Raw genomic sequence first — 15,000 nt, 5'->3', positions numbered from 1 at the left:
CCTGTGTCGGGCATATTTGTGTGTGTGTGTGTGTGTGTGTGTGTGTGTGTGTGTGTGCGGGCGGGCGCGTACACGTAATTCAGATGTACCCATACCACCTTAGCCTCTCTCTCTCTCTCTCTCTCTCTCTTTCTCTTTCCATCCATCTATCTATCTATCTATCCATCTTTTTACCCTTCTTTCAGTGTTTTGCTACGAAATCAGGATCAGTCAAGAATTAGATGCTCTTTATGACGACCAATTCGACTCCTCCACCGACAACGCCATCCTCCTCAGCTGCACAGAATCGCAAGACCTCGATAACCTGCTGGTGGAGGCGGGGCGCAAGGTCACCTACACGTTCGAGGTCGCGATGGAGGATGGGGAGCTGTATTACGTGGCGCTGAAGGCGTTGGATGATGATAGCAATGAGAGGTGAGGGGATGGGTACTGCTGTGTGTGTTTTGGTGTCTGTCTATCTGTCTTTCCCCGCTCTCTGTCTGTCTGTCTCTGTCTCTGCGTCTATCTTTCTGTCTGTCTCTGTCTCTGTCTGCCTCTCTGTCTGTCTGTTTATGTGGCACTGAAGGCGATGGATGATGATAGCAATGAGAGGTGAGGGGATGGGTTTTGCAATGTGTGTTTTGGTGTCTGTCTATCTGTCTTTCCCCGCTCTCTGTCTGTCTTTGTCCCTGCCTCTGTCTACCTGTCTGTCTCTGTGTCTCTGTCTATCTGTCTGTGTGTCTGTCTCTGTGTCTATCTGCCTCTGTCTCTGTGTCTATCTCTGTCTGTCTTTCCCCCTTCTCTCTCTCTTTGGTTTCCTGTCATTTTTTGTTGCTTAATCCTATCGTTGTCTCTGTCTGTCTCTCTGTCTGTTTGTCTGTCTGTCTGTCTGAGGTAGTTGGGCAGCTGTGAATACTGTTAATATTGGTAGATAAGTAGATAAAACAGACACTAAGTTTACCTTCCCATATATACCTCTTGATTCCTCTTCCTTAACAGCGATTTTCCTCTAACTTAGTCCTCTTCTTTTCCTCCATAGCCTTGTCTCCAACGTGGCCCTCGCCATGTAGAAGTAGAAAGTAGAAGACGGAAGGACGTGGTGACGATGATGACGAGGAGAAGGGAACTTGGGGACTGTGTACTGAGTCTGCTTATAATTTTAGATACGTGATCTAGGAGCATACTCTCTCTCTCTCTCTCTCTCTTTCTTCTCTCTCTCTCTCTCTCTCCCTGTCTATCTTTCCATCCATCTATCTATCTATCTGTCTGCCTCTCAATCTTTCCATCCTACCATCCATCTGTCTATCTATCTGTCTACCCATCAATCTTTCCATCCTACCATCCATCTGTCTATCTATCTCTCTACCTATCAATCTTTCCATGCTACCATCCATCTATCTATCTATGTACCTATCAATCTTTCCATCCTACCATCCATCTGTCTATCTATCTGTCTACCTATCAATCTTTCCATCCTACCATCCATCTATCTATCCATCTGTCTACCTATCACTCTTTCCATCCTACCATCCATCTACCTATCTACCTATCACTCTTTCCATCTTACCATCCATCTATCTATCTCTCTATCTATCTATCTACAGTTACTGGTAGTGATTCAAAGGCAAATCTTAAACTTACAATAATTTCCCTGAATCAATAAAGTCAGCAGTTAAGGTTTATGTCCAGTGTTTTTGTCCCATCCTTATTCTGGCTACACTGTCTTTAATTTTCTCCATTTTCTTTATTACTGGTGGTCGTGAGGGACGCCTTCACGTGGTGCCACTGATATGACTGGTCGGTGGAACTGCCTGGTTATACACACACATACATACTTACATACACACACATACATAAACCTTCACATGGTGGCACTGATATGACTGGTCGGCGGAGCTGCCTGGTTGCACAAACGTCCCTCAACTCCCTCCCTATCCCCCGAAAGGACCATGGTGGACTGCAGGAGAGGGCAACTTCAGCCTGTAGTCCACTGAGTTCACGTTTAGATGAACCTGGAGCTACTACTACTACTGCTACTACTACTACTACTACTACTACTACTACTTATTTCCTTGTCTCCTTCTTTGATGATTCTCCTTTGCTTAGAATACAATTTTGCTTAGATATGCCCAGCTCTCTCATGCTGGGGAGAACTCTAGTGCTAGATATAAAAGCCAGATGATCGAGTCCCTAACACCTCTTGCTAAGCGATTTATTTTGCTTATTACTCTTGAATCTTCTCTTCTGTGTCATTTAGGTCCCTAACACCTCTTGCTGAGCGATTTATTTTGCTTATTACTCCATATTTTCCTCTTCTGTGTCATTCAGACCATTCAAATACCACCATACTCAGCAGAAATAACATACAAATGGACACGAATCAGCCGTACCCAAAAATAAACCGCTATGGAAAAGGTGCTAGGGAGAGTGGGGTATAGGAGCCAAAAAAACGAGAGTTGTATTACACGAAATATTTAATGATTTCACAAATTATTTTTTTCTTCATTTCGAAATATGGGAAGCACGACATTGAAGTTGTTTATAATAATAATAATAATAATAATAATAATAATAATAATAATAATAATAATAATAATGATAATGACTTATAATAATAAGGCAAAAAATGAAAATAATGGTAATAATAGATAATAATAATAATAATAATAATAATAATAAAAATAATAATAGTAGTAGTAGTAGTAGTAGTAGCGGTAGTAGTAATAATAGTAGTAGTAATAGAAGTAGAAGTGACCAAAAATTAATGTTGAAAACCAATAATAATAATAATAATAATAATAATAATAATAATAGTAATAATAATAATAATAATAATAATAATAATAATAATAATAACTCTTAGCCTACTCAAATAAAGGATAAAAATTGTGCGTTTCTCAAGTGCTACTTGTTTAAAAAAAAAACTAATAATAATAATAATAATAATAATAATAATAATAATAATAATAATAATAATTATAATAATAAATCAGCATTATTTTTTTTTCAATGCATATTCTCTTGCATTTACATACTCAGTAATTCCTACAATATATATCTCTCAAAAAATCAATATAAGAAACATATATGATTTTTTTATATATATATACAAAATCAGGCCAACTTGGGTCCATTATAAATTATGCATCAATATATATACACAGTAGAAATGGATTTGAATTTGTATTTTTCAGTTCTACGGCGCGTCTTTTGAAATTGCCTTCTTGCTAACCCTAGGAGAGTTCAGCGTGGGAGAGAGGTTAGAGGTTAGAGGTTAGAGGTTAGGAGGTTAGAGGTTGGAGGTTAGAGGTTAGAGGTTAGGAGGTTAGGAGGTTAGAGGTTAGGAGGTTAGAGGTTAGGAGGTTAGAGGTTAGGAGGTTAGAGGTTAGAGGTTAGGAGGTTAGAGGTTAGAAGTTAGGGGATTAGAGGTTAGAGGTTAGAGGTTTGGAGGTTAGAGGTTAGGAGGTTAGAGGTTAGGAGGTTAGAGGTTAGGGGGTTAGAGGTTAGAGGTTAGAGGTTGAGAGGTTAGGAGGTTAGAGGTTAGGAGGTTAGAGGTTAGGGGGTTAGAGGTTAGAGGTTAGAGGTTGAGAGGTTAGAGGTTAGAGGTCAGGAGGTTAGAGGTTAGAGGTTAGGAGGTTAGAGGTTAGGAGGTTAGAGGTTAGAGGTTAGGAGGTTAGAGGTTAGAGGTTAGGAGGTTAGAGGTTAGAGGTTAGAGGTTAGAGGTTAGGAGGTTAGAGGTTAGGAGGTTAGAGGTTAGAGGTTAGGAGGTTAGAGGTTAGGAGGTTAGAGGTTAGAGGTTAGAGGTTAGGAGGTTAGAGGTTAGAGGTTAGAGGTTAGGAGGTTAGAGGTTAGAGGTTAGAGGTTAGGAGGTTAGAGGTTAGGAGGTTAGAGATTAGAGGTTAGAGGTTAGGAGGTTAGAGGTTAGGAGGTTAGAGGTTAGAGGTTAGGAGTCCCTCTCTCTCTCACTCAAAAACTTGCCAAAAACAGCAAGAAAACTTCGAAAAAAACACGCCATAGAAGAGGTGATGAATATTGAAACTTTTTATTTTTTTACATGGTACAAAATTCAAAACTCATTTTTTTTTCCCTTGCCTAAGAAGTTTGTCATGGGTAAAAATGGGTAAGGAATAATTTCACCCACCATAGGTAAGTAGATGTAGGTAGATGGGTAAGTAGGTAGGTAGGTAGGCAGGTAAAGGTTGGGGGGTATGTGGGTGGGTGGGTACGTAGGTAGGTCTGTATGTGTCTGTCTGTCTGTGGGTAGGTAGGGTGATAGGTAAGTAGGTGTGTAGATTAGCAGGTAGGGAGCCACAGTTGGCAGCTATGAAGGTAGGTAAGTAGGTAGGTAGGTAGGTAGGTAAGTATGTAGGTAGCTATATATATAAATCGTCATATACATATCTGCTAGCTATGTGGAGCCTGCCACGTTGAATATACATAGTTGAGAGAGAGAGAGAGAGAGAGAGAGAGAGAGAGAGAGAGAGAGAGAGAAGATGAGGAGGGGAGACATTTATATTATGCACAAATTACCTTTTCATGGTAGGGATAACTCAGCATTTTATTCCATTCAACAAGCTATTTTACCCAGCTGGGAGTGGGTCATAGGAGCTTCAATAGACCAGAAAATTGGACACAAATTTATAGGCAATTATAGCGCAGTTTTGAATTTTGAGTGTAGTGTTTTATAGTTTAGTATTTTGCCTTTAATGTCCCGTTAAATTTCGAGTTTTAAATGTATTTTCGTGTTGTTTCGAATCTTAAGTGTATTTTCGCAGTTTCAAATCTTAAGTGTACATTCGTAGTTTCAAATCATAAGTGTATTTTAGTAGTTTCAGATCATAAGTGTATTTTCGTATAGTTTCGAATCTTAAGTGTATTTTCGTAGTTTCAAATATTAAGTGTATTTTCCTATAGTTTCGAATCTTTTAGTGAAGCTTGGGACTGAGTTTCGAAGCTTCCTCTCCTCTCAGGGTTGATCTGTTTATCTTACGGTGTTGTGGAGAGTGAGTGTTGGTCAGATCTTGGATTATTTATTCGTATTTAATTAGAAAATAGATTGGAAATATTACTAGATATAATATTATGAAAACTGGGTACCCGAAGGTGTGAATGAGCTCCTAATTTGATGGCTATTTATGTAACACCTGTAATTGTTAGGTGTAATTAGCCTGCATCCCAGATTACAGTGCAGTTAGTAGGGATACGGAAAGATCAAGCCTTCTTACATGCTTTAGAAATTAAATAAAAAGTGGAGAATTGCCCACACCATCGTGCACTCAGTTTTAATACTAGAAATCTTAGCGCCATAGTGAGTTTTAGCCGAAGTTATTGTGGAGTGAACGTGACTGTGATTTCTGGGTTAATTTACCTTTATGCGTGTATAGAAAATAAATGGGGAAATAGTGGTGAAAATACGTGATTTCTGTGATTTTCCATTTTTAATTTGGATAGAAAAAAATGACCCGGAAATTAGTGTTACAAATGTAAGAGTTTTCTGCTTTGGAAATTCCTGGAAAAATAGTGCAAAAAAATCAGATATTACATTTTCACTTGGGTACTGAAATAATAATGATGATGATAATAATAATAATAATAATAATGATAATGATGATAATAATAATAAAATCCTAAAAACATGAGGCTTTTTTTTTTTGGTAACTCACTTTTTTTTTATGGAGGAAAAAATCAAGGAGAAAACAGTGCTGGTGGTATGGAGAAATATTCGTCAGTGGGGAAAAAGGAAAAATTTTAGACCCCCCTCTTAGCAAAAGCTGGATTCGCCCCTGATAAAGGTGTAGAGAAATATACAGACAAAGAGCACTGGGAATCTGATAATTAACGTTTATGTGTTCGGAGATAAATAAAAAAAAATATAACAGCAACGCTAATACTGTGATAAATTACGTTTCTCTATTTAAACAGTGCGTAGAAGGACAATTCCGAAAATACAGTAACTTACATTTATATATGATTGAGAAATGCATGAAAAAACTGTGCTAAGAATGCGATAATTTACGTTTATCTCTGTAAAAAAAAAATGGAGGGAAGAAAACGGTAATCAGTGTAAATAAGCTTGTAAAAATAAAGGACAAATCTTACTTTTGCTTACATACACTGAAGCCGCTGCTGGGGAGGAACTATGTGTTATTTACGCGTGTTATAATTCCTGTTGAGACGGATGTATAAGAGAATAAGTGCTCGTACAAGTGTTAGGTAATAGAACACACTCAAGATAACCTGATCGAGTGTGGGATGAGACGTGAACACAGTATTAACACAGACCATAGCTTGTCTGTGTAAATAGTGAGTTATTCTTAGTGCTGATTGGTGACTTCTGCAATGCATGTGAACGTCCTGAGCTGAAATGACAGACTGGGAGGTGGAAGACACGGGGCGTTCCTCGGTTACGGTAAATCTGTTTCTCTAAATTCATTACTTGTTTGAAGGATCGGAAGAAACTTTAAACTGCACGGTGGAATACAGGCTCAGAATTATTATACGGTCATTTTTAAAGCACAGGGCCAAGATGTAGCAATTCTGACCATCCTGTGACCTTGCTAACTGCACTCTCGATTCTGAGATGAAGGGTGACCAGATCTAAACGACAGATGTTGCATAAATCACCGTCAAATGTTAGTCTTGCGTTCCACTTTGCGATTTAACGTTTAAAGATACGGTCCATGAATTTACAACCACGTACAGTTATGGACAAAATAGCGTTCCAGTTTTTAGGAGAATAGTTGTGAAACCCGTACGTAGCATTCTGAAAAGCTTGTTGAACTCCGAGGATCAAATCAAATCAAATTGCTCACCATGTCTTTGTATTTCGTGATAAAGTGGATTATTATTTATGTCCAAGGTTGTAAAATTTGTCTTTGCTGCGTCTAACATTAATTTACCACATAATCCAAATATATAAATAAATTAAGCTGTTCTGACAATTTTTAAAAGTTTTTCCATATATATTGTGGTTAAGCGGATCATTATTTTTGTCTCCGAGTGTAAAACCTGCTAACTTTTATGCATTTTGCGTTAATTTAGCTCGTAATACTGTACATATATAGAAAATTGAACTATTCTGGTCTTTCTTTGAGTTTTAGAAGCTTGAGTTTAATTACAGAGGTGGGGAAATGTATTAAAGAATTGGGATTTAATATTTAGAGTTCATGAAAGGAATTTGCGAGGTATGTGGTCATTTCCTGTTCTCTTGAGTGGAAGGTGAGGTATGGGATTATTATTATTATTATTATTATTATTATTATTTTGTTTAGTTCACTTGATTTTCTTATATTTGTTTAATTGTTTATTTGTCTCCTTATTTTTTTGTGTTTTTGTCCGTTTTTCAGGTACTCTTTATATCTGTTTTTCTTTTTTTATCTATAATTGTTATTTTTTTAAATCTTTATTTATATTTATATTAGTGTGATTCCCATGAGGTATATATCGACTGATTTGCACAGGAATTCTGACTCTGTGTGTGTGTGTGTGTGTGTGTGTGTGTGTGTTAAAAACCTGATTACTGATTGGGATAAGGTTTAACACGGATTCTGGTGTGTGTGTGTGTGTGTGTGTGTGTGTGTGTGTGTGTGTGTTGAAAACCTGATTACTGATTAGGATAAGGTTTAACACGGATTCTGATGTGTGTGTGTGTGTGTGTGTGTGTGTGTGTGTGTGTGTGTGTGTGTGTGTGTTTTATAAACCTGATTACTGATTAGGGTAAGGTTTAACACGGATTTTTTGGCGATTTATCCCAAGATTCGTATTGGCGTTTCAAAAATAAGACATTGTGTATTATATAAAAATTGATTAGGGGCAGGTGAGGTGATGGAAGGGGGGGGGGGATGCCTTCAGGTGGTGGCACTGATATAACCGGTCGGATCCACTGCCGGGGTATACACACATATCCCTCAGCTCCCTCCCTATCCCCGAAAAGGAGAATGGTGAACTGCAGGAGGAGGGGAACTTCAGCCTGCAGTCCACTAGGTTCACGTTTCAGATGAACCTGGGGTGATGTTAGACTGGGTTAAGTGTTGTGTTTCTCTCTCTCTCTCTCCATTATTCACACACAGGTAGCACTTCTCTCTCACTTTTCTCTCTCCTCCTTCCCTTGTTTGTTCTTCTCTCCTCTCCTCCTCTTCTCTCCTCCTCTTCTCTCCCTCCTTTCTCTCCACTCCTCACCTCCATAACACAGAGATGATTCTTTTCGTCCTTCGCATCTTATTCATTTTCTTCTTCTCTTCTTTGCTCCTTCTTGCACTTTTCCTCCTCTTGTTTCCTGTCTGCTTCCTTCTATCCTTATCAGCTTCCTCTTCCTCTTCCTCTCTTCTCGTCCTCTCTTCTTCTTCCTTCCTCTCTTCTTCCTCATCCTCGTCCCCTCTTCTACTTCTTCGTTTCCTCTTTTCTTTCTCTCATCCTCTTCTTCGCCTATTTTTTCCTCTTTTCCTTCTCTCATCCTCTCTTTTTCTTCTTCCTCTTCCTCTCCTCCTCTTCCTCTCCTCCTCTTCCTCTTCCTCTTCCTCTTCTTCTCACACCCACGAATGGCACTTTTACTCCAGATTCATAGGAGAATCAAGAGGACAGTTCCAAAAATTCCCTTCCTCCCTCTTCTCCTAGCTCTCTTCTTCCTTTCTTCCTTTCCTCTTCTTCTTCTTCTCCTCCCTTCCTTTTCCTCCTCCTCCTCTTCCTCTTCCTCTTCTCACACCCACAAATGGCACTTTTTCTCCGGGTTCATAGGTGACCCAACGGGACAGTTCCAAGTGTCAGCAAAGAACTGTGAATTTTGTGCCACTACGTTCGCTCTGTACACGCCGGGAGAGTGCATATCTTTGCTGTATTTCTCGTAGCCCTCCTTGCTTACCACCTCGCACCAGATCTGTGGGGGGAGAAGGAGGGTTAGACTGAGGTGTTAGGAGGTGTTAGAGGGGCTTAGAAGGACTTAGAGGGCGTTAGATATGATTAAAATGTGTGTTAGATACTAAGGGGACTTGTTTAGCTGTTTTTCTCGTAGCCTTCCTTGCTTACCACCTCGCACCAGATCTGTGGGGGGAGAAGGAGGGTTAGAATGAGATGTTAGAAGGTGCTAGAAGTTGTTAGAAGGTGCAAGAGAAGCTTAAATAGTGTTAGAAGAGTAGAGGAATATGTTTGATAAAGAGGTGGATATATTTTCTGTTTTTCTCGTCGCCTTCCTTGCTTACCACCTCGCACCAGATCTGTGGGGGGAGAAGGAGGGTTAGAATGAGATGTTAGGAAGTGTTAGAGGGGCTTAGAAGGTGTTAGAAGGACCCCCCGTCTCTCTCTCTCTCTCTCTCTCTCTCTCTCTCTCTCTCTCTCACACACACACACACACACACACACACACACACACACATGTGCAAGTGTAATAGGGAAGATCTGTAGTAACGTGCAATTTATCCAGGTAGACACGGCTCCCCATGCTGCCCTATCTCAGTCTCTCTCTCTCTCTCTCTCTCTCTCTCTCTCTCTCTCTCTCTCTCTCTTTCTATCTATCTATCTATCTCACCTGTGCAAACGTGATAAAGAAAATCTGTGGTATGGTGTAATTCATCCCAGGTAAATAGGGCTCTTCCCCATGCAGGTCTCGCCATCGCGTATATGCCAGCCAAGCGTTCAGTACCCCTGCATTGTCGCAAATATTATCCCCAAGTGTCTCATTCCCATCCACCTGTAAATATAAGAACGTTTAAGTATGCATATCGAGTACACGAGGGAAGGTGGAGGGGTGTGTGGTGAACCTGGGGGGCGTGTGGAGGCTGTGGACTCGAGTGGATGATGTGGATGATGTGGATGACCAGAGGGTATTTAGTGATATGGAGGGTGAAGTGAGGTGTGGTTGGGTTATATTTCTTACGTGATGATATAAAATGGGGTTTACAGAGTTATATATATATTTTCTGGAGCTATATATTTTAGACACTCCTGTACTGATATTGATCTTAAATTATAGTGCACACACACACACACACACACACACACACACACACACACACACACACACACACAAAGAAACACACTCAAACACACACAGCACAATCTCTCCCTCTCTCTCTCTCTCTCTCTCTCTCTCTCTCACACACACACACACACACACACACACACACACACACACACACACGAAGAAACACACTCAGACACACACAGCACAATCTCTCCCTCTCTCCCTCTCTCTCTCTCCCTCTCCCTCTCTCTCTCTCTCTCTACTAACTCACATTCTTCCCAACCATCTCAATCGGAAACTGGCTGTACTGTTCCACGAAGCAAGCAGCGCGTTCCGTAAACTGTTCCGCCATCTCTTCGCTCCACCATTGCGATACGTTGCCGTGCTTGTCGTAGCGCTTACCTGTAGTGAACGGACAGGTGAGAGCGGTAGATAGATAGATAGATAGATAGATAGGTAGACAGATAGGTAGGGAGGTGGGTGGATAGGGAGAGAGGGTGGCATAAGGTGAGATAGAAAGGTAGACAAAAATATTGGTGGATAGATAGATAGATAGATGGATAGATAGATAGATTAGATAGGTAGGGAGGTGGGCAGATAGGGAGAGTGAAAAGGCGAGAAAGATAGATAGATAGACTAAAAGATAGATGGATAGATAGATACAAACAGACAATAGATAGATAGATAGATAGATAGACAGATAGACAGATACAGACAGAAAATAGATAGACAGATAAATAGATAGATAGATACATAGATAGATAGACCGATAGGCAGGTAGACAGACACAGACACAAAGAGGTGGATAGATAGTTAGGCATCGTTAAAAAGACATAGATAGATAGATAGATAGATAGATAGGTAGATATAGTTACGCAGATACACAGACGACACAGACCTTATGGCAAGATAGTGACATTTGTAAATCACACTCTTTTCATAGTTATAGATTATTATTATTATTATTATGGATTTTCGTCCTTTTGCAGCTTATTTCCTAGAGCTTGGTGATACGGCTCTACATCCTTCCCTTGGCACTTCCTCGTGACTAGCATCCATACTCAAGTGCTAATCCCCTGTTACAGCTCAGCATTCAAGGCAGCCACTGCAATTTTAGGCCAAGTTAGAGTGAACGGAGTATAGAAGCGTGTAGTATTGACCTACCGTGATTGTCGAAGCCGTGAACTAACTCGTGCCCCACAACCACACCTAGACTACCGTAGTTCAGGTACCTGGAAGGGATTGGGGAGGTTAGTATGGTTGTATGGTGTATGGTTGTATGGTCACGCTCCTCTGCTGGCTAATATTCCCCAGCTGAGAGAGGTATGGTATGTTTCTCTGTAATATTTCACCTCTTCTACTTGTCACTTTCCTCTGCTGGCTAATATTCCTGAGCTGAGAGAGGCTTGGTATGTTTCTCTGTAAATATTTCACCTCTTCTACTTGTCACTTTCCTCTGCTGGCTAATATTCCTGAGCTGAGAGAGGCTTGGTATGTTTCTCTGGCCATAGATAATTCTCTCTGATATGATGCCTAAGGGAGGAAGTGACAGACATGCCCTAAGTGTGAAGCAGAAACAGTAGAATCGTAGGCCAAACTAGAGCATAATTATAGCACTATTAAAACACTTAACAACAGTCCTATAACTCACATAGGGTACCCAGGATTGTAGAAGGGCTCTCGCAGGATTCCCAGGGGCAAAACTGTGGATTAGGAAAAATATTAAAGTTTTTCCTGCATCTCTGTATATATTTTCCTATTATCTTTCTAATTACCTATTTTTAACCAGGTAAATAAATCAGTTAGTGAAATTTATAGAAAGCATTGTTCACTTGGTTTTTAATTTGGTGATGTCGAAGTTATTTGCAGTTTATTTAGCTACGTTGGGGGTTGGTTGAATATTTTATCACTTAGTGTTTGTATATATTATCTCTGTATGGTGTGGTATTCAGAGAGAGAGAGAGAGAGAGAGAGAGAGAGAGAGAGAGTAGAGTTAGCTTACTGATCTCATTGGCAGCTGGGTTATGGAAGGCGTTGACCACCAAAGGCTGTATCAACCAGTCCCTGCAAAGACACATAATATCAATGACCCAGTCGGATATTGACTCAGATGGATATTGACTCACACGGATACTGATTCACATGGATACTGACTCAGACGGATATTGACTCACATGGACAGTGACTTAGACAGATACTGACTCAAATGGATATTGACTCAGACGGATATTGACTCGGATATTGACTCAGACGGATACTGACTCACACAGATACTGACTCAGATGACTTAGTGGCCTAGTTCCATCAGGTGAAAGCAAACTGACTATAGGATAATGATGACTAAGAAGTAATATAAGTAAATGCCATAGTTGATCTAATTCTGCATCATGGAAAAGAGACGTGTGGCATTGATGTAAATACTACTACTACTACTACTACTACTACTTTTCTACTACTACTACTACTAATAATAACGGAGTAAACCTCAAACAATAATACCACATGGAAGAAAAAAAAGGATCCAGTTTTGTATTATTTAAAAGAACTTGAGGGACATGTAGAGAAAAGGTGAGGGAAGGAGGAGGGATGTTGGAGGAAAGAGGGGGGGGGTAAACTTGGAGGAAAGGTAGGAGAAATGGAGGGAGGGAATTTAGAGGAAGGTGGAGGGGTTGGAGGAAAGGATATTAAATTTGGAGGGACGAGAGAAGGGAAGGAAGATGGATGGGAGTAAGAGAAGAATCCAACTCACTTTTTCTTGTCGACGGGCCGAGAGAGTTTCTGTAATTCTTTCCACACTTCATGCTTCTTCATCCTTAGTATGTTGTTCAGGAAGTGGTCCTCCAGTATCTCGAGCTGGAGGGAGAGAGAGGAGGAAAACTTGAAAGCCTGGAGGAAAGATGGAGGGAAGATAGAGGAGAAGCAAGGAGGAAATGTTGAGGAAAGTGGGTTAAATAGGAAAGACAGGTAGGACGACAGGAAGGAAATCTGGAGGAAGGTGGAGGGGTCGGAGGAAAGAAGTTGGAGGAAGATATTAACTTTGGAGGGAAGAGAGGAGGAAAAAGGGAAAGAAAGATGGAGGCGAGGCAAGGTTGAGGGCTGGGGGGGTTGGTGGAGGAAGTCTAGAGGAAGAATGGGTAAACTTTATCAATATAATACTTTTAATTATACTCAGGTTACATCAAGACGACACACACACACACACACACACACACACACACACACACACACACACACACACACACACACACACACACACACACACACACACACACACACACACACACACACACACACAACCTCTACTCTACAAGGACATACACAGATAAAAAACACAGGCATACATAAGCACACAGAAATAACCACACAACACACACAGACTCTCTCTCTCCCTCCCTCTCTCTCTCCCTCTCTCTCTCTCTCTCTCTCTCTCTCTCTCGCTCTCTCTCTCTCTCTCTCTTACCCCTTCAAACTCAGCATCCAGCAGCTCAGTTGATTCAATGTATTCGGGGTAGCCGATCTTCTTGCCCATGATGTCTAGCTAAAAGAGACATTATTATTATTATTATTATTATTATTATTATTATTATTATTATTATCTCATTATCACCCCTAATCACCCCATTATCACCCCTGAATCTAGGTCATAGAGGCTACTGACCTTATCACTGCACACTTCCTTCATCTCTGCCTCCAGCCAGTCCTGTCTGTCTATTACCAGGTGGAAGGCAGTCCGCACCTCCTCCACTAGATGGTCTATCTGTGGGTGGAGATAGATAGATAGATAGATAGAGAGATAGATAGATGGAGAGATGGCTAAGAGGATAGAATGATAGGGAGAGACGAAGTGATTGAGTGACTGATGGAAGAATTGACAGATAGACAGGTAGACAGGCAGATAGATAGATAGGTAGATAGATAAACAGTTACATAGAGTTAAGAACAGCACAGACTTTGCGTAAATAGACAGATAGATAGATAGATAGATAGACAGGAAGCAAGGAGAGGAATTGACTCTTGAATTACTGACTGATTGAAAGAAAAATTATAAATAGACAGATAGATATATAGATATATAAATAGATAGACAGATAGATAGAGAGTAGGCTTGGGATGGTAGATAGTGTGATAGATATATAGACGGATGAACACACTACACATAGATAGATTCATATATAGATTAAAAATTCTCTCTCTCTTTTTCCGAAACGTAAAATCCCCTCACCTGGACAATCTTAATTAACACACACCTTAATTAGCTCAGGTAGGATTCAGTAATTAACCTCTAACTCACCTGTGCCCTTAACCCCTTCACCTCGGGGACTCATTTTTATATTCTTCCTACCTACAGACGACTTACTGTAGGTAGGTAAGGACTAAAGATGGCCTTGTAAGTAGACCTTCATGCCAACACCTCCGTAAGTATGCCGTGAGTACTAACCTGTGTGTGATGACTCGTGCAGTCGATACACACTAATTTAACCCTGATTCTTGTCCTACTAACCTCGTAGGTATGCCGTAAGTACCATCCTTGAGTGACACAGTGATTATAATATCCATACACATACTAATAAGCATCTGTAAGCACTAACAGTATACGAAATCGTAGGTATGGGCAGGAGGTATTTATGTAAGTACAGCCTCCTACTAACCCCGTAAGTACCCCGTAAGTACCAACCTTGTGTGAGACATAGTGATCATAATACTATAACTACTAACCTTACACGGAACAGTTGGTAGGTGAGAACAAGTGATATAAATGTAAGTACCCCTTCCTACTAACCCCGTAAGTAGGCCGTAAGTACCAACCTTGTCTGAGATAGAGTGATCATAATATTCATCCACGTATCTCCTTGCCAACGCCGCGCCAAAACCTTCATTGACTACCGCAGCACATTCCTTCCAGCGACTTATGTAGGTACGTTCTTCAAAGGGATCTGGAACCTGAAAAAGGGAGATTAGTTTTAGGGAGACCATTTTAGGGAGACTAGCAACATAAGCCCGACTCCTGCTTTGTCCTCCGGGAAGCTCTCTCTCACTCTTTCTCTCTCTCTCTCTCTCTCTCTCTC

General features: G+C 40.4%; 2 protein-coding genes across 2 annotated transcripts in view; one reads left to right on the top strand and one right to left on the bottom strand.

The window, feature by feature from the left end:
* LOC145390965 (calcium-activated chloride channel regulator 4-like) overlaps nt 1–418 on the top strand; it is a 9,596-nt gene extending 9,178 nt beyond the window's left edge. Inside the window, exon 13 of the mRNA XM_080265703.1 lies at nt 205–418. Within this exon, the coding sequence (XP_080121829.1) occupies nt 205–418 (214 nt within the window). The remainder of the gene's footprint in view (nt 1–204) is intronic.
* Nucleotides 419–8,664: 8,246 nt separating this feature from the next.
* Nucleotides 8,665–15,000, bottom strand: part of LOC145390956 (neprilysin-1-like) — a 29,608-nt gene continuing 23,272 nt past the window's right edge. The window contains exons 10-19 of the mRNA XM_080265696.1: nt 14,741–14,875; nt 13,593–13,691; nt 13,395–13,472; nt 12,684–12,787; nt 11,937–11,998; nt 11,586–11,637; nt 11,099–11,166; nt 10,206–10,336; nt 9,500–9,661; nt 8,665–8,851 (exon numbers count right to left, since the gene is read on the bottom strand). Of these exons, the coding sequence (XP_080121822.1) occupies nt 8,675–8,851; nt 9,500–9,661; nt 10,206–10,336; nt 11,099–11,166; nt 11,586–11,637; nt 11,937–11,998; nt 12,684–12,787; nt 13,395–13,472; nt 13,593–13,691; nt 14,741–14,875 (1,068 nt within the window). The 3' untranslated portion in view covers nt 8,665–8,674. The remainder of the gene's footprint in view (nt 8,852–9,499; nt 9,662–10,205; nt 10,337–11,098; nt 11,167–11,585; nt 11,638–11,936; nt 11,999–12,683; nt 12,788–13,394; nt 13,473–13,592; nt 13,692–14,740; nt 14,876–15,000) is intronic.

Source organism: Coenobita brevimanus, chromosome 2, assembly GCF_032717465.1.
Source record: "Coenobita brevimanus isolate Jiangsu-jjx chromosome 2, ASM3271746v2, whole genome shotgun sequence".
NCBI lineage: Eukaryota > Metazoa > Arthropoda > Malacostraca > Decapoda > Coenobitidae > Coenobita > Coenobita brevimanus.
The sequence above is the reverse complement of the archived record's forward strand: the minus strand, read 5'-3'. Positions and strand labels throughout refer to the sequence as shown.